This window comes from Scatophagus argus, chromosome 6, assembly GCF_020382885.2.
Source record: "Scatophagus argus isolate fScaArg1 chromosome 6, fScaArg1.pri, whole genome shotgun sequence".
Taxonomy (NCBI): domain Eukaryota; kingdom Metazoa; phylum Chordata; class Actinopteri; family Scatophagidae; genus Scatophagus; species Scatophagus argus.
This window is the reverse complement of record NC_058498.1, coordinates 17,956,073-17,980,110: the sequence shown is the minus strand read 5'-3', so window position 1 is coordinate 17,980,110 and position 24,038 is coordinate 17,956,073. Positions and strand designations below refer to the sequence as shown.

Sequence of the window (24,038 nt, the reverse complement as noted above, 5' to 3'; positions counted from 1 at the left end):
GGGTTTTGGTGCAAGGGTGCTAAAACACATTTCCCTTTGTCCCCACAACAGCTTACTAGAAAAGGAGCACTTGGCTTCCTGTGAGAAGACACAATTAAATTCGATGCGGTAATGAACTTTTTGATTCAGTCTCCACAACAAGATAGCCAACATTAATATAATCTTTCGCTTAAAGAAGAGTTTCATACAGGAAAGTTGAAATGCTGACAGGAGTACTGTAAAATCACAATAACCTCTGTCAATTTGGGACATTTTACAAATCTCAAATCGGTGTGGCTCTGACTGACTCTGACATCTAATGTAGTCTTGTATTTAAATCAGAGGATGCAGCATGATAACAGGTGACTGGGTGTCTTTTTCTTCATGTGAGTGAATGCTGAAGAAAAAGGGCCTCGAGAGGAAACATCTCAAGCTCGCTTAGGAAACCTCAAGCATAAGAACATCATTTTCACAAAGAGACTGAAAGTAGGCGCTGCCTGTAATGTTATGTAGAGAAATGATCTTACATATTTTGTTTAGAGTTTCATATTTTATGACAGGAAACAAAGACAGCTTTGCATCCAAAGGAAAGACATGTTTTGGTTTTAAACAAAATAAAATAATGCAATATGTCCTTTCCCTCAATGGCCCATCAGTTAACATATTTTATAGGCTACAAATTTTGTCACAGTATGATAAACAAAACTTTTAGTCAAGAGTTTATTATCAAGTTTACTAAAAATACATCTGTAAATATACAAATAGATAGTGATATTGTTCTATAGTTGGATCTCACAACAGAAAAGAAACACTTTTTAAATTTAATACAATTTTATTATTTAGACTTTTTAATTTTACTTTCTGTTTTGTACATATGCTACTAAAGAAAAACACAGGTTGAAGTCATTCTGCTTTTCTTGAAACAATGACACGACTGTGCCCTTTTGAAGATGTTGGAAACTGACTTTGTCCTATGTATAACTGTGGAAATTTTTTTAATATAAATATTTATGTCATGAGGATGCAGCTTCAGGCGATGAAATGAGATATGGGAGCCTCAGACTACCTGAATGAATTCTGCTATGAATTCATATTGAACAAATCATACCCCGTTTCATAGCACAAGTGAAGCTGATGCATCAGTGACAAGTGCTGAACTGCTGCACAATGCTGCAAAATTTCTTTTCTCGTCTTTTTCTTTTTAATTTTCCTTTTTTACTTTTTAAATCAAACAAGTACACAAGTACATCCATTACAGCAACGCTGGGTTAAAAACTAAACTTGTAAAAGCTTAAAATTGGACCAGGTCCCTGGAATTTACTAAATGTTTTTGGCATCTGTAAATTTGTTGGGGCTTGGCAATAATATCAGCTGGGTTCTGTATGTATTATGTGAAATAATATTTATCCTTTTAATTCATTTATTTTTTTTAGTTTATATTGTACAATCGGATTGCATCGTCCAAAAAACAAAACTGCATTTCGTCAAATTGACTGAAAATCCGATGCTAAATGGTTTGTGGGTCACTGTGTAACATGTAACATCTACAGCGTGCAGTGCAGACCTCAGAGAGAGCCACGGCAGCCAGGATGGGTGTTGGTTTTGATCAGAGGCAATCATTTTACAGCCTGTTTTATTTAAGTCTGGAACGGGTTCATGCATTTACATTGTCACATAATGTCGATTTTAATTTTTTCTAAATGTATTCAGATGTGTTTCTAGAAGCCCGTTGTGAAAACATGTGAAACTATTCTTTTAAGTTGCTTTGTTGTTTCGTTCACTTCTTTCCCACAGACTCGCAAAGTCTCCTGATTTTGCCTTTTTGTAGAAAACCTCTGCCCACATGTGCTGTTTAGAGTTGCGGTTACTCATACTTTCCTAACCAGTCAACTCCTTCACCTCTCAGCCAAACAAAATATATTTTTGACGGACTTTTGCTAACGTATTCATAAATGATATGACTGTCGTTATTTTAGAGCATCTAATCTATTTTTTGTTGGCAATAATGTCGGTCGCATTTACTTTTCTTCAAGTCCCTGAAAGCGGCAATACTCGATACATCAATACCCAGAATTCTCCTCGGCCGCATGCGCACTACACACTACGGCCCAAAGGCGTTGGTGGTTGGTGTCCGTACGAAGATGCATTGCGCTCCGGCAGCATCAGTACCAGCTCCGCCGTGTTATTGAACCAAAAAAACCGGGGAAAGGAGGAGAAATACCGGCGGTGTGTGCGGCTCGAGCGGCGCCGGTACATCTGAGCTGCGAGATGGGAGACCAGAAGGTGAGCCGGAGCCAGAGGAACAGGTGTCTCTGATGGGGGAAGCCTTTTCAGGGCGTAGTGTACAAAGGAAGGAGGGGGACGAGCTGCGAAATTGGAGAGTTTGTGGATGCGGTCACGGACTCGTATTTCACAGAGACGTTTTATATTTGAATCGATGTTTGTAACGGTTGAAGGTGAGCTTTTTCTTGTGCATGCCATCGATGACTTGGTTATCGGTGTATCGGCGCTATAAGCAGGGACGGGGGGCCTTGGCGCAGCTCCTTTCGCATCAACAAACATTACACAGTCTTGCTGAATGAATGGGCTTGTTCATTGTGGGATAACCCGTTTCAGACACAGTGTAACGAGCGTGACGACGTATCAAAGCTGCGATCCGTATAATAATCGACCCAGTGAGCGTCCAGTCCCCTTTAAGTTGGCTGTTCAATGGTTGTGAGGCTGCATTATTAAATTATGAATGCGCATCCTTCCGCCCGTGAAGTGTCCTCCCACTGTCCCTCCCTGTGCACGGAGGTTAGGTCCTTCTCTGATCCAGCCAGGAGAACAAATGATTAATCATGTCTAAACGGGAGCTCAAAGCCTAAAGCTTTGAGCATAACTTTAAGCAGAGAGGACACCCCAGTAAGTGAAATGAGTTGGTGGAGTGTTTGGACAGAGGAGAAACCTCCAGTCATTCACTCTTCTGTGCTACAGGCTTTTATGGAGAAGTTAATGTTCTTATTCAGCCTGACAGGATCAGATTGTGTCTTTTCTTCAGGCAGAAGAAAATGCTGAATATATGAAAGTTTGATTTTGCCTCTTTCATTAGGATTCTCTGCGTAAGATCACCCACACGCTGACCTTGAAGAATGAGGAGATTTCAAACTTCGTCTGCACTCTCAAACAGAGCCTCGACAACTTGGAGGTACAGAAACACACATGGATGAACTGCAGTTTCATCAAGGCTGCGCACGATTTGTTATTTTGCACTTCTGTCAGGTCATTCAGGTCACTTCCTGTAGTCAGTCCTTTTTGTTATGACACCAGGCAAACTCCAACAGAGTCCAGGAGGACCTGGAGTCTGAGTTCACCTCCCTCCACTCCGTTCTGGACGAGATGAAGGAAAACATGATGACGCGCATCAAACAGGAGAAAGCCAGCCGCACGTATGAACTACAGGTAGCTGCTGCTGTCAAATCCACAAAGTGATGGCACGTGTGCTTCAGTTAACTGTTCAATGTTTGTTTCCATTCAGTGGTGTTCAAGCTTGTGAGAGAGATTTTTTTCTGTGGATGATACGTTGGTGGTTGGAAATAGCAGAACATCAGAATCAGAACATGTCATCTCCTGACATTCATTATGCGATCTATATAATTTTTTGACATATCTTGATCACAAAATGAATGATGTGTGTTTACTTTGAAGCCACCACATAAAGAAACAGAAACCACTTGACCTTTAAGAGTCTTGCTAACAATGAGAAAGGTGTGTCAAGGCTCTAACTGAGAACATGACTCTGTAGAGGATCCTTTAAATGTCATCATAAAGACACCTGGTCTCTTTGATGTCTCTGTATGGGGACAAGAGAAAGACACTGTAGACTTTCAAAATCAATGAAAGCACACAGTTTAAACAAAGTGTGTTACATTTAAAAGAAAATTTAACAAATAAAATCTTTTAGAAAATGACATGCTTGGCCATCTGGAGAGAAAATTAATTATCCAATTAATGCAATGGATTTGTTTATCCAAACTGATTTTTTTTTTTCTAAATCAAATACATTTTAAAAGGTAAATATTCCAGCTCATTTTGAGTTTATTCCTCTTTTTTTCCAGCAGTAATCCCAGTTTACATGCACTGTTATATGGTTTTATATAATGCTTTTCAGGTCAAAATATCATAGATTGTGTACTGCCCAAAGTCGTCTGTTTTCAAAACTGTACAGCCTCAGGACCAAGCCATGACTCTCAAATGATGCGGCTCACTCCACAGCTTCTGCAGGGAACACAACAGGCCCATTATGCTGAAGCTGAACGTGTGAAAACGTGTAAAAACTTGCAGATTTGACTCTGTTTGACTGTGGGCTGGTGTGCTTCTCAGAGTCAGCTGAGTGCGTGTTCCAAAGCCCTGGAGAGTTCAGAGGAGTTGCTGGAGCTGGCCAACCAGACGCTGTGCTCCTCTGAGACGGACGGTTTCACTCAGGTAACCTTCCCCGCTCCTCCACTGCCCTGTTCCCTCTGCTCGCTGCTTATAACTTCATATTTTAAAGACTGATGGTGAATTTCAGTGTCAGTACATATGATTTAATCTCTCCTTCTCGTGGTGTCATACTACCAGTTATTTTAACACACCCAGCAGCGACTTTTTTGTGTTAAATGACAACCTGATGGGCTACAACTCAGTTTTCTCTCTGCTCCGTATCTCTCCTTTTCCTTTCCCTCTCTGCTTCTCCTCTCCAGGCGGCCAAAGACATTAAAGATAGGTATAGTACTCAGCCATCCATTGCTTCCCTGTTGTCCTAGCCTCCTGTAACCATTGAGCCATCTCCTGATGTAGCATGCATGCGTTTAAACTATCTAGCCACCACACCTACTTCGTAGACAATAAGCACTATGGAAAACTTTCCTTTTGAGAGCCTTTTCTCTTTGTGTTTCCTACTGTTTTCTCGAGTCTGTACCATCCTGTGTCAGCCCCTCCCTGGATGACCGCTGCTCCCTCTCTGCTCTCTCTGCTTTTAAATGTTGATCAGGGTGTTGAGATCAGTGGTAGTAACAGAAGTCTAGTTAGTGGCCTTTTCTTAGTGAGCTGTGTTAGAATTACCTGTTTTCTTTTCTTTGCTTCTGATCCAGTTGAATAATGAACCACACTTGTTTCCACTCCGTGTCTTTGTGTGTTTTTGTGTGTTTCCCTCTTTGTCCGCAGCGTGACAATGGCTCCAGCCTTTCGCCTCTCCCTGAAGGCTAAAGCCAGTGACAACATGAGTCACTTGATGGTGGATTTCAGCCAGGAGAGGGGGATGTTACAGGGCCTCAAATTTCTTCCAGGTCTGCTCTACTTTTACATTGACGATGTCGATGTACTCTTTACACCAGTACAGTACTTGTTCTTTTGTAACCCCATTTCCTGTCCACTTATATTCATGCTCCACTACATTTCACAAGAATACATTTATTGAACAGATGTTGTTACTTGTTACATTTATTCATAAAGAAAATAACAAAAATCTCCTTCTTATATCTTATACCCTTTTATCTTCCAAAAACATTTAGGACTTTTGCTGATGACGTAATACTTTTCCATTTAAGTAAAGTCACAGCGTGTAGTTTCTGTGGCTGGTACATGAGCCCATGCGTAGGGAGCGTGAACTCACGAGATGTGCTGTCCTCATTGTTAAACAACCAACACTGATAGAAAACTGTCTGACGTGACACATGCTGAGGTGTTTAACGGCAAAATTAACATTTAAAGTTTCATTTGCGTTAGCCACATTCGCTGACTTCCTGCCTCACGATCTGACTCTCTCCTGGAAGTTATAGTGATAGGGAACCAAATGAAATGCACCGTTATCTTGAATAAAATGACAAATTTCTGCTTTGAACCTAGTTTGAAATATTTTGGATAATGTAATACACAACTCAGCAAAGTATATAGCAGAGATCTAGTTGTTTTTAGACATTTTAATGCAGAAATGCTACATATTATAGGTATGAAATAATGCCCAACAAGGTGTCAGTTATTATGTTATCAGGAATTAAAGGAACATGTCTGATGCACAGTGGGGGTCAGTGACTCTTGATATTAATGAGTAAAATTAATACATGTCATGTGAAAGGATTGCCTAGAGCTCTGAAACCGCAGAGAAGTATCTGCCGACTCTGCACCTGTGTGAGGCTTGTTAACCTCCTGAATAAACTGTTGTGGTTTTACAGCCCACGTAGTTACTCAAGGGTTCAGTCTCATTGCTAGCAGGTGTTGTCATAAAAAAAGCTCTGATAAAGCCTCTGTACACCACCTGTGTAGCACCAAACGGATAGACATTACTGACTAGCTGATGATAATTGTTGTAAATTTACAATAGCAGCTAAGGAGCTGTATGTTTACCACCTGAGGTCATAACAGACCTAAATAAAAAAATATTGGTCAGGTTGACACGAACATGAGGAAAGAAAATGACGATGCTGCTCTACATCTGATATGTATTTGCTAACACTAAGTATATGCAAGACTGCAGCTTTCAACTTGTTTTGGAGTAATTCTGCCCCCAAGTGGCAAAAATCAGTTGATGTAGCAGTGTCATCATTCCCATGTGACATCTCACATCATGATAAATTATAAACTTGATCCACTAGCAGCTAGGGCTAACTATTTTAATTGCTTATGTTGTGTTACTGGATATTCCACACAGTACCAAAAGTGTTGAACAACAGTGGAGGAAGTTGGACATCTCTCGTCACAGACAAACTGTCTCTTCTCTGCAGTTCCTGCCACTCCAGAGATCCAAGTCTCAGAGTGTCAGGTGTGCGACAACACCGTGACTGTAGTTTGGACCCTGCCAGAGCCCGACACCAAGATAGACCACTACATACTAGAGCATCGGCGCACCAACCACGAGGGCCCGCCACGCATTAGAGAAGACTACCCCTGGATGGTGTTGGAGGGAATACGAGAGATGGAGCACACGCTCACAGGTAGGAGGAGGAGGAGCAGGACTTTGAGGAGATGTTTGTTGTCTGAACTTTGACAAAGCTGACTCACAAATGATCGGTTATGTGTTTCTGTTCTCAGGTTTGCGTTTTGACACCCGGTACATGACGTTCAGAGTGAAAGCGTGTAACAAGGCCGTGGCAGGAGACTTCTCCGAGCCGGTTACCCTAGAAACCCATGGTGAGATTACTGGAAACAGATTGGGTGTAGAAGGCTGTACTGATGCTACTGTTTCACTTTGACCAACAATACACAAAAGCTCTGTGGGGTCTTTGTTGATGTGAATGTGCTTCTGTGTGTTACCGAAAACTATTTATTTATTTACTTTCTGTTTGCAGCCTTCACCTTCAAACTGGACTCCGGCTCGTCCCACCAGAACCTGAGGGTGGAGGACTTAAGTGTTGAGTGGGACAGCAGCGGAGGAAAAATACAGGACATCCGCAAGGAAAAGAACCGAACCAACTCCCCGATGCACTCTCCAGCCAGGTTTGTATCAGCATCTGAAAATCCCCATAAGGCTTTCAGTCTTCTACTTCCTGTCATTATGAGTAAATCCCAAAAATATGGATCTTACAGGTCGGCCTTGATGTCACCTAAGAGAGCACAGACAGCCCGACCTGGCAGAGACAGATTTACAGCAGAGTCCTACACAGTTCTGGGTAAGAATACACACTGTTAACAGGAAACAAAGCGTAACAAACACAGCAAATGTATTTCACTCCAGGAGTTAAAAGCACCAGGCTGGAGTTACAGCTGTACATCTATTTGAAACTGAGCTGTTTTGGAAAAATCAATACTGTGAATCCTTCTACACTGGCAATGCATGACCAAAAATCATCTTGCCTGCATTTGCAGGCTGGCTTATTAACCCAGCTGGCCCTGCTGTACCAGCCGGGAGCTGCCAAATAAAGCTAGTTAGCCAACCTAGCTGTTCGTACATGATGAGTATCACTTTCCTGAATAAATATGGAGAAATTCTGCAGTTTTTTGCATTCAAGTTGGTTTACGGCGCACATGTTTTGCGCCATAATTTACAGCTTCATTATATCTGCTATGTCAACAGTCTTGTACCATACTCAGTTCATGATTTTCATTCAGTGGTTCCCGACACAAATAACTTTCACAGAACTGAACTAATTGCATTTGTACCACATGTAGTCAAATCAAATAACCAAGTAACCACGCCTCTACAATCTACACAAGTACAAAATTTTAGTCTGCACAAATATTGACCCGGTTCTCAACAACGAAACGACACACATGGGCTTATGTCTCGTCACAGGTGACACCATGATCGACTCTGGCCAGCAGTACTGGGAGGTGCGGTTTGACAAAGAGAGCAAAGCCTTCGCTGTGGGTGTTGCCCTGCGGAGCCTTGGAAGATTCGACCAGTTGGGAAAAAGCAGTGCCTCCTGGTGCATCCACCTGAACAACTGGCTGCAGCAGAGCCTCACAGCCAAGCACAACAACAAGGCTCGGACACTGGACTGTCCCATCCCAAACAGCATAGGAGTCTACATCAACTATGACGAGGGTATGACTAGCACAGAGTCGGAACATTTGTTGGTTTGCTAAATGTTGATGAATGAAGTTCTCCCACACTGATATGAAAAATATGTTGCAAACAGTCCAAGAAGGTTTTTATTGTCTACATTCAGGGGAAATTATCACCTTAAATAAATAAGAATGTTACTTTTTAACATTTTGTAGTGCTGAAATAATTAGTCAAAAGACAGAAATGAAGCAGCAGTTAGGTTTAGGATTACTGATTCACACAAACAGTCTGTGGTCCATTTCTGAGCAGAGAACATTTTGAAATTTTACTTATTCATCCAAACTCATTTTATCTTGAAGTCCCTTATTTGAACAGAAGACACTGCAAAAATGTCGCAGACATAAAATAAAATCAGGCAACAGACTGTTTATGTGCAAACTAAATAACCAAGCAATTTGAAGGCATCACTTGTAATGGACATTTTTCTTTTTTCTTTTCTACATTTCAAAAATAAAATCAAAAGAAAAAAAATTGTAATATCATACACATTTGTGACATACCTCCTGTCCAGGTGTACTGTCTTTCCACAACGCCAAAACCAAGCAGTTGATGCACACCTTCAAAACCAAGTTCCAGCAGCCAGTTTTGCCTGCTTTCATGGTAAGAAAATTCAAAAGCTTTTAAATACTGTATCTTTCTTATCTAAAAGAATTGGCCATTGTTCCATGACCTATTTTTTTGTTTTTTAAACTCTTTGTTGGTGTGCCACCACTGCAGGTGTGGAACGGCAGTTTTTCAGTAGTGACGGGCCTGCAGGTTCCCAGCACGGTGCAAAGTGGCCAGAGGAAGAACAGCGGCACCAGCAGCTCCAACGCCAGCCTCACTTAGACCCATCCACTCAGCCAGACGGACGCCTTCCAGCTCCGCTCGACCGCAGTTGCCCCTGCACAGCTTCACCTCTGGCTGTGGTCAAAGCCATATCATGGAGGAGTTGCTTCACTGGAAGGTGATGGGTCAGCCTGTTCCACATGTAGTGTCAGTGTTGCTTGATGGCAAAAATGGTTTTGGGAACAAGCGAGTCATCTCCGCCGTCAGTGACAGCATTCTTCAGAAGTATGACTCTGGCTGTTGTGATTGCTTGGAACACATTAGTTGTAGTCTTATTTGTTTTCCTCTCTCTGCACATTCTTTTTAGCACTGTCCCATTGCTGCTAGAGCACTGATTTAGCGCTGGCCGCTGCTCTTCCTTTCCATCACCAAAACTGTTGTACTGTCAGTGCAGCCAGCTGCAGGCGCAGGGTCATGGCCTGTCCTGTCTGCTCTCTCCCTGTGCCTTCCTGCTCATTTCCAAACTGATAGGCCAAATTGGGTGATCCGTATCAACATGCTAATATTTCACTGCAAGAAATGGTCTCCCTATTTCAAGTTAACGCAATGTGTTGTGTCAGTGTCAATATAACTTAGCTTAGTGATAATTATCACCTACTGAATCTGCCTCTACCCATCAACCAATCACCCTATGTAACCCAACAACAACTTACTCCTAACAACAATGCTGAATAGAATGTAGTTCATTACTCTGTCAGGTTTTATTAAACTCTACTTTGCCAGCAGCTGCTAGATCATAAGAAATGAACAGCACATCGTAGAGATGTTATATGTATTTCTTGCCAAGGCATGCAGACCTAACAGTGTTTACTGCATTTCACTCTTTTTAGTCAGGTCCCACACTTGCTGAGGTTCTGTTAGTCTTAAATTAGAGTCAGTGTTGGCTGTGGAGTTTAGTCTGACGGCCAGCCTCTGCGCAGAAAGTTAGAGGGGAATTTTTAATCAGTGCAACTCCGCGTCGAGGAGTCTTCAGAAATCATACTTCAGGGTTTTGGAAATGACTGTAATGTATTCGTTCTGTTCACCTGACTGCACCCTAATGCTTGTATGTACAGTATGTACGTGTGTAATCCTAATAACGACTCTTTATCTGCTGAAGAGGAATTTCATTTACGAGTAGTGGGCTGTCTGTAGTCCAAGTATAACAAATAGCCCTCAAGTAGCCTCAGCTAACAAATCTGATGAGAGTTAACCAGGTTCGGGGTCCACCTGGGCGAGGAACAAAAGCGATCGACTCTGGAAACTGTTATAAAGTCCTTATTTGTGCACCGCCCCAACCTCTGAGTAGAGTCTGTGTCATATGTTAGACATGGTAACAGTCTTGCTTGGCCATGTTGCTCCTTCTGTATGCATCTTCTGAATAACTGTAGCCTGCAATGCTTTAAAGAAGCGTCAAGCTGAGAATTATGTTTAACTTTATTTCACATGCTGACATCCAATTTACTGTAAATAGTTTAATTTTTCCACTATAATGTGTCAGTCATTGAGGTAATAAACGAGTGAGAGCACATTGTTCTTGGAATTCTGCTTCAACAACACAAAACAAACAAATCAAGAAAAGTAGTAAGAGGTGTAACACAGGGTACTGGGTCATCATAAAACTGATTGATTTCTAACTGCTGCATGGCACATACTAGAACTTGTCTGTTCACATTTATCTGATTTGATGTGACAGAAGCAAGAGTTTTCATCTCTGAAAAGTTATGTACAATACATCCACATACAGTGGGTACAATAACAACAAGCAACAAGTCAATGTGGTACACTATATAGTATATAAACATCACATGCCTCTAAGGCAGAATAACTGTAGCCATCCTAGTTATGTAAAAATATATACAATACAGTTCAACAGCTACTCAAAATGAAGGCAAACAACAACACTGATACAGAAAAGCTGACTCAATCTATTAGGAAAATATACAACATTGTCAGTGGTAAATATACAAAATGTACAAGAGTAACAGTGAAGATAATGTGACATGTACATCCCTCGTTACACTCAATTGATTTGGCTAATGAATGTCTGAGAAGGGTGAATCAATAAAGCGTTAATCTTCAGAGAGCCTTTACTGCTTACAGCCAGCTGACGAGGGTGGGAGCAGAGCCAGGTCCAAAATGCATCATGTATCGTGGCAGGCTGTGTCTCCGCTCCCATGTTCAGCTTTTAGGGACAGACTTGTAAGTGGCTCTGCACTGCTGTGCCACCAGCAGGGGTCACTCTTGACTCTTCGCCTTTTGTTCCAGCTTGAGTTTCAGCTCAGACAGTGCTGCGAGAGGAACTGGAACACATCAGATATTAAGATTTGATACTGTGGCACCAAATGTCAAATGACATGATACTGAAAATATGTCTGCATAAATTCCTGTCTAAAGAAGATAAAGGCTCTGCAGGGGATGGTGGCTCAGTGCAGCAGCACGGACTTACTCTTTCCCAGACTGTCTGACTGTGTTCTCATCCTCATATCCAGGCTGTTTGTGGAGGAGGTAGAGGAGGTGATTGATATAGAAGAGGCCCATTTGCGAGGAGCAGGAATTGGGGGCATTATTGCTTTCTTTGTAGTGTTTTTGTCAAGTTCTACGAAAAGACAAAAAGACACATGGATTCACAGTTCATGCATGTCTTTTTTGCATGTGTGACTCCTCCACTGTTTGAACACAGACTTTAGTTGGACATAGCAGTGGAAAAAAATGAAGTCACGCCTGTTTGTGTTTGCACGAACAAATGTGAAGAATGATAGATGGATTGACTGATTGGAATGGTGGCAGAAGAACTCTGCTTACCGCTCTCATTCAGATATAAGGGCTCTTCTTCACACGATGCTGGTGCTGGTTCAGGTGTCGGCACTCTTGGAGCTACGGCAAAATCAAACATGTAATTATAATTATTACAGGGCCGATATACTATAATGACAAAGCTGACTACAGCCGGTGTCACAGTGCTCCTGTGAGAAGTCAGCCAAACACGTGAGGCATGTACAGATTGTATACAGGTTTTGAAAATGAACAGCATGAACATATATGTTAAGTACAGTAAAGGTTAACACACACACACAGACAAAAGGTCACAAGCCAAATTTGAGGGTTCATAAGATCATTACGAAGACAAGAGCAGAAAATGTAATCTGTTTTTTTCCTTGGACAAATAGACTTTTAATAATTATTCATTAAGACACAGAGAAAAGCACTCCTTGGTTCAAGGCAGACACTGGTCACAAGCTAGAAAGGCTGTAGACTCTTTATCTTGTTAACAACTGTGTGAGTTTCAAAGTCCAACGAAAAACAAAACTCTGTGGAGGAATTTCTGCCTGTCACACAAAGGCTCTAAAACAAGCAAACCATGAGTGATGGGGTGGGTGTGGGTTAGTGGACTCTTAATACAACCGTACCTCCACAAGAAAACTTCAGTGTTACCACAAATGGTTCAGATAACTTTCATATGCTTATATTTTTTGCGCACACCTGCTGGTACAAAGTGAGATAACCAACCACGTAAGATGGGCTGCTCTTCCAGACAGTACACTTTGTAGGTTTGTTACATTAATAACATTTTATTTTTTTTAAAAGTTGCTCTTAATGTGGATTGCGCTATGATTTAAAAGAACAACCACTAGTCATTTTCGTGTCACTGATTTGGAAAAGCTCCAACGTTAAACCACGTAATTGCGGAGGTGGATTTTCCAAATACCTGCGTGTGTCTTAGCAAACAGGTCTGACAAACAGAGTAAAAGTCGCTGGATGTGCGTGCGTTTCTGTTTGCATGTTTTTGTATTAATGGACACAGTACCTGGTTTGGGGGGTACACTTGGTGGGACAGGGTTTGGCAGGGCCTGCTGAATGCTCTTCTCTCCATTTTCCTTATCAGCCCGAATAAAAGCTGTTAAAAAGAATTTCAATTAGACATGTCTTTCTTTTTCAAGTGAGCAAAATGAACACGAATAGAGAAGAAGAATAAGTAGAATGAAATGAAAGTTTTTGCACGTACAGATGTTTTTCTCGTATGCCTCCTCCATGATGAGGGGAATCAAAACTCCGCCAGTATTTTCCACTAAATATTTGATTACGTCATGTAGTGTGGCACAAAGGACCTGCACGGAAAACAGCTTCCATTTAACAACTTGAGAACAATAAAATACATATAGGAAATGTGTCATCAGACGTGACTCAACCACAATCAAAAATTAAGTTTATGATTAGAAGTCATGTGTCACTAGTGCGAAGAAGTAAATCGTGAAGAACAATGTCAGATACAACACAGATGCCACAAAAGTATTGGATGCTGTGTAAAACTCAATAAAAACAGAATTCAATTTATTTGGAGATGAACTGTCGATAACACTTTTATGATGTGCTCCCTGTCCTAAATGCAATCATGTGTTTGACAAAGTGGTGAACCTTGACCCATCCTTGCTTGACCGATGAGCAATGAACGACTGAGCCTTTCATTCCCACTATCACTGTTGTTTATGTTTTTTGTGCAATGTTCCAGACTGCTGTATTATTATTATTATTATTTTTTAAGTCAGGATTGTACATGCACGCACCACTTCATGTCAGCAAGATCAGAGGCGTGCTGTGTCACTGGCATCAAAATTAAAGTCTTATCCAACATGCGCAAGGAATGTGCAGATAACAAATGACTGTAAAGACTGAACTGACGAGAAATTTTATTTTTATCATCCTTGGTTTTCCAAGAGGTCATTTCCTCTCTCATGTGAACCACACAAAACCGCAGCTACTAAGGGCAACTGGTTCAATCATAGTATCATTCTATTTTAAGTACCTTAATAAAGAACTGATCTTTTAATACTCACAGGATCTTCCACATCAATGATGAAGCCTCCTTCAGGGTTACGAGTAATGCGGTAATGACTGATTAAAGGGCTGATAGAGCAAGAGAAAAGTAGGCAATCAGTGTAAAATAAATAGATTATGGATTGTCCAAGACAACAACATACAGGAATAACAAGATATTTGTGAAGATAAGTGAGAGTTTTTAGCACCCATACAGTACATACACCTTTGTATTAGAACTGCGTGGGAGTCTGTGTGTCTTTGCTCTGAATGTGTGCGTGAGTATATGAGTGTACCCGTCAAGGTCCTGTCTGGTGGTGACAGCAAATGAGTTTCCGTCGCTCCCAGGCCTCAGCAGCAGGTTTCCTCTTTTAAACTCTCTCTCAAGCAGCAGCTCTGCCTCCAGACGGGACACACTGTGGAAGCACCTGCAGGACGCCAGAAAACGACGATGATGTGACAAGTCGCGTCATCCAAAACTGATTTTAGTGGGTTATTAAAAAGTTACACATCCAAACACAGTTTGTGTATATAGCAGGTGTGCATGGTGCATTTCTACCATTTCTACAGAGTATATGAAAACATGAGCAGAACATGTGAAATTATGTTTTCAGATTCAAGAAAGTAACGACTGTGCGCTCTTGAGATGCTCCAGTCCAGATTTTCTGGCCCTGAAACCTACTGATAGCACTGACTACCACTGATACCTACTGAATTCTGTTCATACTCCAGCTCTTTACCCTGCTTAAGAGGTAAAACCTAGAGAAATTAGGAACCAACACCATGGGAAAAACAAAGCCGTTAAATGCTGCTGGCTTAAGACCTTTTAAATTGATTAGCTTCAGGGTATCAGCCCTTTACACATTATAAGTGCTTGTATTTCACATGAGCACGACTGTGGGGCTTTGTTAACACTCACGCTGGCATGTCTGCTTGGAGAGTGACGTAATTACTCTGGCTGGTGACCACAGGTGGAGGGACGGTTTTAATTCTCTCCTTTTCCCTTTCGACTGCCTCTTTCAGCATGTGGATCTGGCCTGGCAGCAGGTTGAGGGATGGTACTGACAGCTGCAGGGAGAAACACAGTTTCAGTTTTAAAGTAAAGTATTTAATCATCTGTCCAAATGAGAAACGCAATTCTCTAAATTTAAAACATTTCAGTATAAAACAACAAGGTTCTGTTAAGCGAGTTAAAAGTTACACACCACAGACCTTAGTCACAGAGTGGATGAAGCCTTTCCACAGCTCACGAGCCTCTGAGCTAGGGACCTGTCGAGACAACGGAGGAGAAAAAACACTGTCATATTGAGGAATTATTCTGGAAAAAAAAGAGGATAGATTAGATATTTTTGGTATACTCCCTCACAGTGAATTTGATTGTTTCATCCTTCATCTGAAGGTTGAGTCTGACTGCATCTAAGTTCCAATCCTGGCTGCCGTCATCTGTTACTGAGATCAGTTCACTGAGATCCAGTTTCTCTATGTACTGATGACATACACACACGAATAAATGGAAATATGATGATACAAGATACAAGATAGAAGATAGAAGATAGGTTTATTTGTCACACACACAATCATACACGGTACAATGTGCAGTGAAATTCTTTGTGTCCCTGCTACCAAAAAATAGGTAAGTAAAATTTAAATATTGTAAAATAGAACGCTTATAAATGATGATAACAAAGTACAATTTTCGAGTGTTGGCATTATGAAAGAACAGTTTCTGAACATTTTCAAAACATGAAAATCTGTCTCTCCCATGAATACAAATCTCTGTGATTACTTACATCACTGTCTTTCTTGTCACTGAAGAAGAACAGCGTGTTTCCACACAGGCACGTCCACAGTCTTCGAGATGTCTGCACACCACACACACACACACACACATGGACATGCTTACTAAAAGACAGCATACCAAAGAAGGGAAAATACTGACATGAAGTGGAATATCAAATAAGAACACAGTCTTCAAATTGTGTGAAATGTGTACAAAGACAGAAAAAGAAGCAAAAGAAAGAAATAAATGACTATTACCCAACAAGGAAACAAACAGTGTGCAGTCTGCACAGGCAACATTCTTGGATTAAACTCGATGAGTCAAATGTTTGACAATAGAAACCAATGTGCGATATTTGGTTGGACCTGAACGGATTCAGCTATATGTAAGTGTGTCACTGGGTTAATTATGTGTTCGGGCATGAAAGTAGTGAGTACTGCATGAATCAAAGGTCACTATTGTCTAATTCAGGTCAAAAATAGTGACCTGTAAAACTTTTAGGAATGCATCTGAAGAAGTTACTTAATAACGTCTGATGTAACAGCCCCACTGCTTTTATCTAGGACTGGGATTTACTATAAAGTGTCTTGTGCAAAACATTTCCTCTCTGATTTTTCCTGCCCTTACATTTGAGGGTATATGGCTTCTTATCAGTGAGGGCTCGGCAGAACAGCACACAGGATTTATTATTTGCAAAGCCTGCCTCGCCAGTTGACGCCTTTAATTTTCTGTCAGTCTCTGGCTTGCTCTAATCTCTATGGCACAATGAGCAGAGAAGCAGTCAGACCAGTTGTAGAGACGCAAGTGCCGCTGTAAAACTTGTCAAAGTGCAGATTACAAGAAGCTTTTTAATGACAGACTCCCCCGCCCACACAAACAAACCCTTAACCCAGTTGATCTCACTCTTTTTACCGACATACCTTCCTTCTCAAGTAAAAGAAAGTACCTGACCCATAATATTTTAATCAATCATTAACAAGAATACAGGAATTAGCTACTCGTGGTGTCTAAAGGGCTAAAAGGATCCAAGTTGAATTTTAAGGAAAAGAAAAAAAAAAAGATCAGCACAACAGCTCTTTTGTTGTTTATTTCCCCTAAAAAATCGTATTAAATCAGCTTAGTTTGACTCCATATTTTCCCCTGGTCATTCGTGTCTCCCTGCAGAGGCTTTATGAACCGCAGTTTGAGAACCACTAACTTAAACTGACTGCTGAACCACTGCACTGTCTTCTAAATTATTCATAACATATTAAACATGCCCTTACATTATAAATGAATAATATTGTGGTCAGGATAGTGATGAACAAATTATACTTCCGCCTTATAAGGGTCAGCCATAGTTATGTAAAGTACAATAGAGCGACATCAAACAGGTGTTATTAAGATTCCTGACATCCTCTGTACATAGTTAAGATATTGTTCTATTTCCCTCTTTCCCTCTCTCTCTCTCTCTTTCTCTCTCTCTCTCTCTCTCTCTCACACACACACACACACAAACAGGCTTTGATAACTGAAACAATTAGTTGACAATTTGATGATTTCCTGCTTTTCTTTGTCTCATATTGCAAACTAAATATCTTTGTTACTTTCAGTGTTGGCCAGACAAAACAAGCACTCTGTAGGTGTCAGCTTCAGGATGTGCTGACAGTTTACAGAGAGAGTGACTTAATGATTCATTTAAAACAATTAGACCTACATATTCACAAGTAAACTAATGACATAATTGTCAGAAACAGCCCATTAAGCGCAATCTTTGAATCCTTGGTGATCTTTGAGTCTCAACATCCAACACACTTTTTTTTTCCTTAAAACTGGCTCTGATTGTTAATATTTTTTTCTGTGATACATTTGAAACAGATAAAAATAACTAAATCCGCGCAGATGACAAACAGATACAAGATTTTAAAAAAAACAACAATAAATCATAAGCCCAATAATAAGCTTTTTAGTCCATTTCGCGAGTTGCATACAATAAAGACAAGCTTTCCTGTGTTTTGTGAGTTTCCACAGAAAAACAAAAAATCACTTCTCCACTGTTCTCCGATCAGTTACCTTGTCTTTAAACGACCTCTTCTCCAGGAATCCTTCATAGTAACACGGTGGCAGCTGGTTCTTCTGTCGCGTTGCTCGCTTTGCCATGAGAAGCGCAGATTCTTCAGTAAATCAGCTGTTTATAAATCACTTATACAGGCTACAGATCCGTCTGAGGGTATGAAGCGGATCTGAATAGAACAACAAGTTCTCTAGGTCGTAATTAAACTCGCTTGTGCAGCCTTAGTGGAGAAATAACCTGTCACTATGGCGAGAGACGGCAGCGTCCTCGCCGCTGATTGGTCCATAGGCGGGGTGTAAAATATCCACAGGTGTTGACGTATTCTTTCCCAAGAATGGAAATCACCTTCCTGTTATGGCCCCCACACTGATACTGACAACTGGGGAGAAAGCCTAATATTATACTGTAAGTATACAGGTTTTAAAAGGAACCTAAGTGACAAAACGGGCTCATGTGTAGTCAAATGAGTGACTGAAAGCTGGAAAACAAGATTCCAGCAATGTGCGCACGTACGTGTGCTGCAGCCCACATGTGGTTTGGTGTGTGGACACTGATGTCTGGAAAAAAGCTTTATTGAACTTGGTACAGCAGAGAAACATCCCTGACTGTCGTGAGGTAAAAGGTTGTGAAAAGCGTCTCTTGGATTTGTGTCCACTTGGGGTCAGCAGAAACCAGCAGTAAAGCCAACACTGACATAGCATCACCTTTAGGCAGTAATGTTGATACTGATTGTTTTGGTGTGCACCAAGTCCTGAGGGAAACACCTGGACATTATCTTTGAGCTTTATTTTCCTTCCATTACTAACTTTGGAGCCTCTCCTGTAGCTCCCTCACTGGACAGGTTGTGAGGGTGTGAGCTAAACCTGCATAGATATGACTGCAGCTTTACTCATTTTTAAACATAGATAGTCAAAGTCTAAGGTCATTTTGATCAGTTTGAGTTTTATGCACTTTCTCTAATGAAACCTAAACAGCAAGATTCTTATCAGATGGGAGACCCTGACATGCATAGATATAACAGATCTATTTATATCGGTCTGTACGTCAGTAAGGTAGGTGGTACTATCTACTGTTATTGTCAATTAAAACAGAGGTTTGGCAAAACAATCACATCACAAAGTCCTTTTGGCAGCTTTTCCTGCAACTTTCAGCCATTTTATAGGCTTCTTCTTCATTACTGGATGAGGTTTGCAATTTAATGACATTTAATCTCTGCAGCTTATGTGATTTCAACCACATTTTTAAGATTTCTTGTCTGGCCTAATTCATCTTGAGCTTTGAGTTCATATCAAACACAGGAAACTGTAGATGGATTATTATTAGTTCTACAAGTATTACTTATTGGTTTTAAGCTACCACTTGTTGATAAAGCTGATAAAGACTGAATTTTCTAAAAAAAAAAAAAAAAGCTGATAAGTGGACCTTTTTGGATTGGATAAAAAAATAGTGTCAGACAAAAATAACAATTTATTAATTTATTAAATAAGAAAGGTGACTTGCAGTCTTGGGAAGAATATAATGAATTGAATGAAGATAATTAAAAGCAGCAAAGCACTTTTTTTTAAAATTTCAATTTACCCACATCATCTGTAAATGATCAATTATAAGAAGCCTAATGAGTGTTTTGTGTCATGTAGTTTTATAGATAACGTCTATGTGGAGACCTCCGTTTTCAGTTGATTACCAGTCATTTATACAAACAAACAAACAAAAATATAATGATTATCCCTTCATTACGAGGTACCTTAAGTGTACCTGAAGCTGCATGCCGCTAAATCACGTGACGGCGTGGCGTTAACGCAACTCTGTGCCTCAGCGGCTGTGCTCTTCCTGCGCAATATGCGCATTGTCTTCTGTCATCTTGGCACAGCACCCTGGTTAGGGCAGGGAAAGTATTACTTGTTATCACCGCAGTCTCAAAAAAGGTGATTGTATCAAACAATGGGGAACAGAGACGATGAGTATGATTTCTTATTCAAAGGTAAGCGGAAGAGAAACTGTTTAGATGTTCTTGTTAACCCTGTTTGGTGTTACCTAGCAAGGAAACAGGATAAGCGTAGGTTAGCATGCCTGCTAGCTGTGTTAACGTCAGTGGACATCAGGTTTGATATCAGCTGGTGATGGCAGCTAACGGTAGCTAGCCAAACTGTTTTCCTAGCTGCAGCGTGGGTAGCGTGTTTTCAGACTCCTCATTTTTAACTAAACCCACGTTGGCTTTTACTTAAAATGTGTTGGCGTACTTATTTGTGTTAAGGTTTAATGCAGCTCACTTATTTCACTACATGACTTTTACAGAAAGGGCGTATGGTGGGTTAGCACTACAAGCTAGCAGCTGCTCTGTCGGGTGGAACGATAAACTACAGTGGGATGAGTGAAATTAAGATTTCTTGTCATCATAGAGATATAGCCACTCTTTAAAAACTATCCAAACCAACGGGCCCATGAAATCAGTTAAGTTCTTGATGAGAAAGGGAACAAGAATTTGTTTTGTGATAGACTTGCCAAACAGCGATCTAAACCTGTCGCCTCAGGGAGTATCTACAGGACACTCACTATGAAAAAAATGAAGAAACTCTAGTATGACTTAGATTACATGTTGAGTCCTTATTTTAGGTTCATAGGTAATTTCCCAGCCACCACTTTGCCTTTGATTTCCTTGGCAGATTTGACCTGACAGGAGCACTGAGTCACATGGTCCATTTACACCTTGGAATTCAGTTTCCTGATAACGTGTTGCTGATCTTGCAGTCTTAATTGAAGTGGTCTTCTCTGAATAAGAGTCTCTTTATGACTGTGTTACATCGACGCACTCAGCCTCAGCATAAATCACATGGTGGTGTTTAATCAAGTTATACTAGTCAGATGTGTAGAATCTCAAAAGATGTGAAGCTATTGTGGTATAATTTCTATGTAAGTTGTGATGAGCTAAAGTTATAGTATGCACTGAAATATGATAGCATGAAGTAGTCATGTTATGTTTCCATTAAGATTGAAAGAAAAGCAAGATACAGCTGTATTAAAAGGATACAACTGGTTAAGGGCCTGTAAGCTATAGAAGGTAAAACTGTAATTGTGAAACTGTTTTATGGTAGTGAAACGCTGTCTATGGTAGCCATACACTGTCAATGTAATCTCATTGTAACTGCTGTAAACCTGAAAAAGAACATTTATTGTAATCCTGCATAAAACAATTATTTTTAAAAAAATAGCACAGAAAGAGGCCTGGAGATAATAGTGTCTGGTGCCAGCTGAAACCTAGGCAGAAACCGGAAGGCAGCCCAGAGAGGAGAACTAATGGTGTAAACTGTGCTAAGAAGCACATAAAAAATAATAGTAAAAAGAGGGGAGAACTAATGGTGTAAACTGTGCTTAGAAGCACATTAAAAAAATAATAAATAAAGACAAACAGGTGCAAAATAAGGCCAGTGGAAAGTCCCCAGAAAACCAAGGGCAGGCCTACCTAATGGTGTAAAAAGTCACCACCCAATCCAGGAAAAAAGAGAAATCTATTGGTGTAATAAAAACAAAGTTGGCAAAAGGGATGGACAATAGGCGTGGAAAGGTCCAAACCCTAAGGTATATAATGTGAAGCCACCAGTCATTCTGTGAGAGACCCTTCATGTGTACCTAGTGTGCTTTGTGAACGTTTTTTCCCTTTTTTGCCGGCATTGAAGTCTTTGCTGCTCAGAATCCTGTCTCCTGTTGATGATTCTGCTGGACTTTGAGGGAAGATTTTCCTGAACAATTTGACACAGCTAAAACTTAGAATTTATTGTAGTGTGGCTTTGAGCCTCTGCTCTGAGTCTACACGACAGCTATCTGTTTCTTTGCGCTTGCAGGAGTTTCTAATCATCAGATAGATCTGTTAATAAAGGGTCAAGGAGCCTGGTTTTTGTAACTCCTGAGTACTGATTCACAAGCAAGTTTCACTAGTATTAAATAATTAACAAAAGACATTGTGTCATTGACTGAAGTTTGGATGTAGGGATTTTAAAGAGTATAAAGTTTACTGAAGAGGAAACATAAACACATAAGCTGTTATCACATCTTTGTAGTAAGAACAGCAGAAAAAGAGGCTCAGGTCTAGTGTGGCAGCTTGGAGATAGTGATGATTCAAAACACAGAGTCAGGAAGAGAGGCCTTGAGAAACTGTTGAGTCAGATATCCCAGAGAGGAGGTTTTGGCAGCTCTTTTCCTGCATGACTCCCAGCAGGGCAAAGTCTGATAAGGTTTTACCAGTACAGAAAGAAGAAAGAAAGAAAACAAGTCAGCACAAAACAAAATACAAGTTATTCTAAATGAAAATTGCCAGGACTTTTACTTTTTGTGTATCCATCAGCTGTTTGTAATTCTGCAATAAATTTTTTGTTTTGGTTCTAGTTGTACTTATCGGAGACTCTGGAGTGGGGAAGAGTAACCTGCTGTCTCGTTTCACAAGAAATGAGTTCAACCTGGAGAGCAAGAGCACCATTGGGGTGGAGTTTGCCACTCGCAGCATCCAGGTGGACGGCAAGACGATAAAGGCTCAGATCTGGGACACAGCTGGACAGGAACGCTACAGAGCGATCACCTCAGCGTGAGTATCTCCTTTGTGTATAAACTTGTATATATTGATGCAAATATTGCACAAGAATAAAGACTGCATAGTGATGGCTCTCCTCTTGTTTATGCTGTCATCAGGTATTACCGGGGTGCTGTTGGAGCTCTTCTGGTTTACGACATCGCCAAGCACCTGACTTATGAGAACGTCGAGCGCTGGCTGAAGGAGCTGAGGGACCACGCTGACAACAATATCGTCATCATGCTGGTGGGAAACAAGAGCGACCTCCGCCACCTCAGGGCAGTGCCCACTGATGAGGCTCGAGCCTTCGCAGGTAAATTGCCAAGTGCTGTGCTGAAAGCAAACCAAGACCACTATATAATCTGTAAAATACTTTGTACATGATTACAGTGCATCTTTCTTCTCCTCCCTCATTAGAAAAGAATACTCTCTCATTCATTGAGACATCAGCATTGGACTCCACAAATGTAGAAGAGGCATTCAAGAACATTTTAACAGGTAGCAAGATTAAGTGCAGTATGTCATGTGATGTCTGATCTGAAGATCACAATGTTGCATATGTATCATTTCAAATATTATATCTTGAGGTACTCATCACTGTGTTTGTCTTTCTTGAATGTCACTCTGCAGAAATCTACCGCATTGTGTCGCAGAAGCAGATAGCAGACAGATCTGCACACGATGAGTCTCCGGGCAACAATGTAGTGGACATAAGTGTTCCCCCAACCACTGATGGGCAGAAGGGCAACAAACTGCAGTGCTGCCAGAGCCTGTGACTCTCCATTACACTCGTCCTCTACCTATCCACATCTACCCTGTCATCACATCACCTGTGCACTTTTTTTTTGGTTCCCATTGCTCATGGCCAACTCCTTTGTCACTCTTTCCTTCATTTTGTTTGTTCTGCCTTTCGTTGTGTTTTCCGTAGGACTTTTGAACTCACTTGTGCTCTTCTCTTCTGCCATGAAAGAAAACTTCAAGAAGCCTTTATGTCACTTGGTCAGTAGAGTTGTTCATGGAATCAATGTGAAGGTTCCTGCAATGCAGGAACAAGGCAGTTGTTGCTGTCATGATGAAGCCTGTTATGTTGTTTGAACTGAACTCAAACTCTGTCATATAGAGGGAGGTTGTGAAATACATTTCAATGGTTACCACTAGATGGTGCTGTGTAAATAAACTACAGGCAGTTACTCCAACCTGATGAAGCAGTATTATGCATCTGACAGTGTGGCTCTTCTTTCTTCTTACATCAGAAGTTGACATGCCAAAAATATCCTCATTCTGTATTTATTGAACAATATTTGGCTTAAGTTGTCACTGTTTTACTTTAAGAACTGTATAAATTTACAATAAAATTCTTGACTAAAGTACTCTGTTGAATTCAGACATAAAAATTATGTTGTCTCTAATTTGGTTTTAAGCTCTGAGTCTTGTTTCATGTTGCTGGAAAGTACCTAAATACATTTACTGATGTACTGTACCTGAGTACAGCTAAACCACTGATTAAAGCAGGTAAAACAGT

The 24,038-nt window shown here is 40.7% G+C and overlaps 3 protein-coding genes across 3 annotated transcripts; 2 read left to right on the top strand and 1 right to left on the bottom strand.

Moving 5' to 3' along the window:
* The first annotated feature begins 2,030 nt into the window (after nucleotides 1–2,030).
* Nucleotides 2,031–10,837, top strand: fsd1 (fibronectin type III and SPRY domain containing 1). Its single transcript, XM_046392053.1, has 13 exons — nucleotides 2,031–2,262; nucleotides 3,071–3,166; nucleotides 3,289–3,420; nucleotides 4,342–4,443; nucleotides 4,701–4,723; nucleotides 5,164–5,285; nucleotides 6,720–6,929; nucleotides 7,027–7,125; nucleotides 7,284–7,431; nucleotides 7,522–7,604; nucleotides 8,228–8,479; nucleotides 9,012–9,100; nucleotides 9,218–10,837. The coding sequence occupies exons 1-13, from the start codon at nucleotides 2,248–2,250 to the stop codon at nucleotides 9,326–9,328; spliced, it is 1,482 nt and encodes a 493-aa protein (XP_046248009.1). The 5' UTR covers nucleotides 2,031–2,247; the 3' UTR covers nucleotides 9,329–10,837.
* On the bottom strand, nucleotides 10,727–18,196 carry LOC124060764 (signal-transducing adaptor protein 1-like). Its single transcript, XM_046392054.1, has 12 exons — nucleotides 17,955–18,196; nucleotides 15,913–15,984; nucleotides 15,489–15,608; nucleotides 15,335–15,391; nucleotides 15,042–15,190; nucleotides 14,419–14,550; nucleotides 14,143–14,212; nucleotides 13,314–13,416; nucleotides 13,116–13,205; nucleotides 12,113–12,184; nucleotides 11,757–11,906; nucleotides 10,727–11,610 (listed from the first exon to the last, which is right to left on the bottom strand). The coding sequence occupies exons 1-12, from the start codon at nucleotides 18,039–18,041 to the stop codon at nucleotides 11,546–11,548; spliced, it is 1,167 nt and encodes a 388-aa protein (XP_046248010.1). The 5' UTR covers nucleotides 18,042–18,196; the 3' UTR covers nucleotides 10,727–11,545.
* A 1,554-nt stretch (nucleotides 18,197–19,750) lies between these two features.
* On the top strand, nucleotides 19,751–23,925 carry LOC124060766 (ras-related protein Rab-11B). Its single transcript, XM_046392057.1, has 5 exons — nucleotides 19,751–19,936; nucleotides 22,336–22,531; nucleotides 22,636–22,829; nucleotides 22,934–23,014; nucleotides 23,147–23,925. Exons 1-5 carry the CDS (start codon nucleotides 19,897–19,899, stop codon nucleotides 23,290–23,292), a joined length of 657 nt encoding a protein of 218 aa, XP_046248013.1. The 5' UTR covers nucleotides 19,751–19,896; the 3' UTR covers nucleotides 23,293–23,925.
* Nucleotides 23,926–24,038: the final 113 nt, after the last annotated feature.

Coding starts and splice junctions, on each gene's coding strand:
- LOC124060764 (XM_046392054.1), bottom strand. CDS start 18,041: ATGGCAAAGCGAGCAACGCGACAGAAGAACCAGCTGCCACCGTGTTAC. Junction 15,392..15,488: donor ATGAAACAATCAAATTCACT/GTGAGGGAGTAT, acceptor TTGTCTCGACAG/GTCCCTAGCTCAGAGGCTCG. Junction 14,551..15,041: donor CTCCAAGCAGACATGCCAGC/GTGAGTGTTAAC, acceptor GGCGTCCTGCAG/GTGCTTCCACAGTGTGTCCC.
- fsd1 (XM_046392053.1), top strand. Junction 3,421..4,341: donor GCCGCACGTATGAACTACAG/GTAGCTGCTGCT, acceptor TGTGCTTCTCAG/AGTCAGCTGAGTGCGTGTTC. Junction 4,724..5,163: donor GCCAAAGACATTAAAGATAG/GTATAGTACTCA, acceptor CTTTGTCCGCAG/CGTGACAATGGCTCCAGCCT.
- LOC124060766 (XM_046392057.1), top strand. CDS start 19,897: ATGGGGAACAGAGACGATGAGTATGATTTCTTATTCAAAG. Junction 19,937..22,335: donor GTATGATTTCTTATTCAAAG/GTAAGCGGAAGA, acceptor TTTTGGTTCTAG/TTGTACTTATCGGAGACTCT. Junction 22,830..22,933: donor TGAGGCTCGAGCCTTCGCAG/GTAAATTGCCAA, acceptor CTCCCTCATTAG/AAAAGAATACTCTCTCATTC.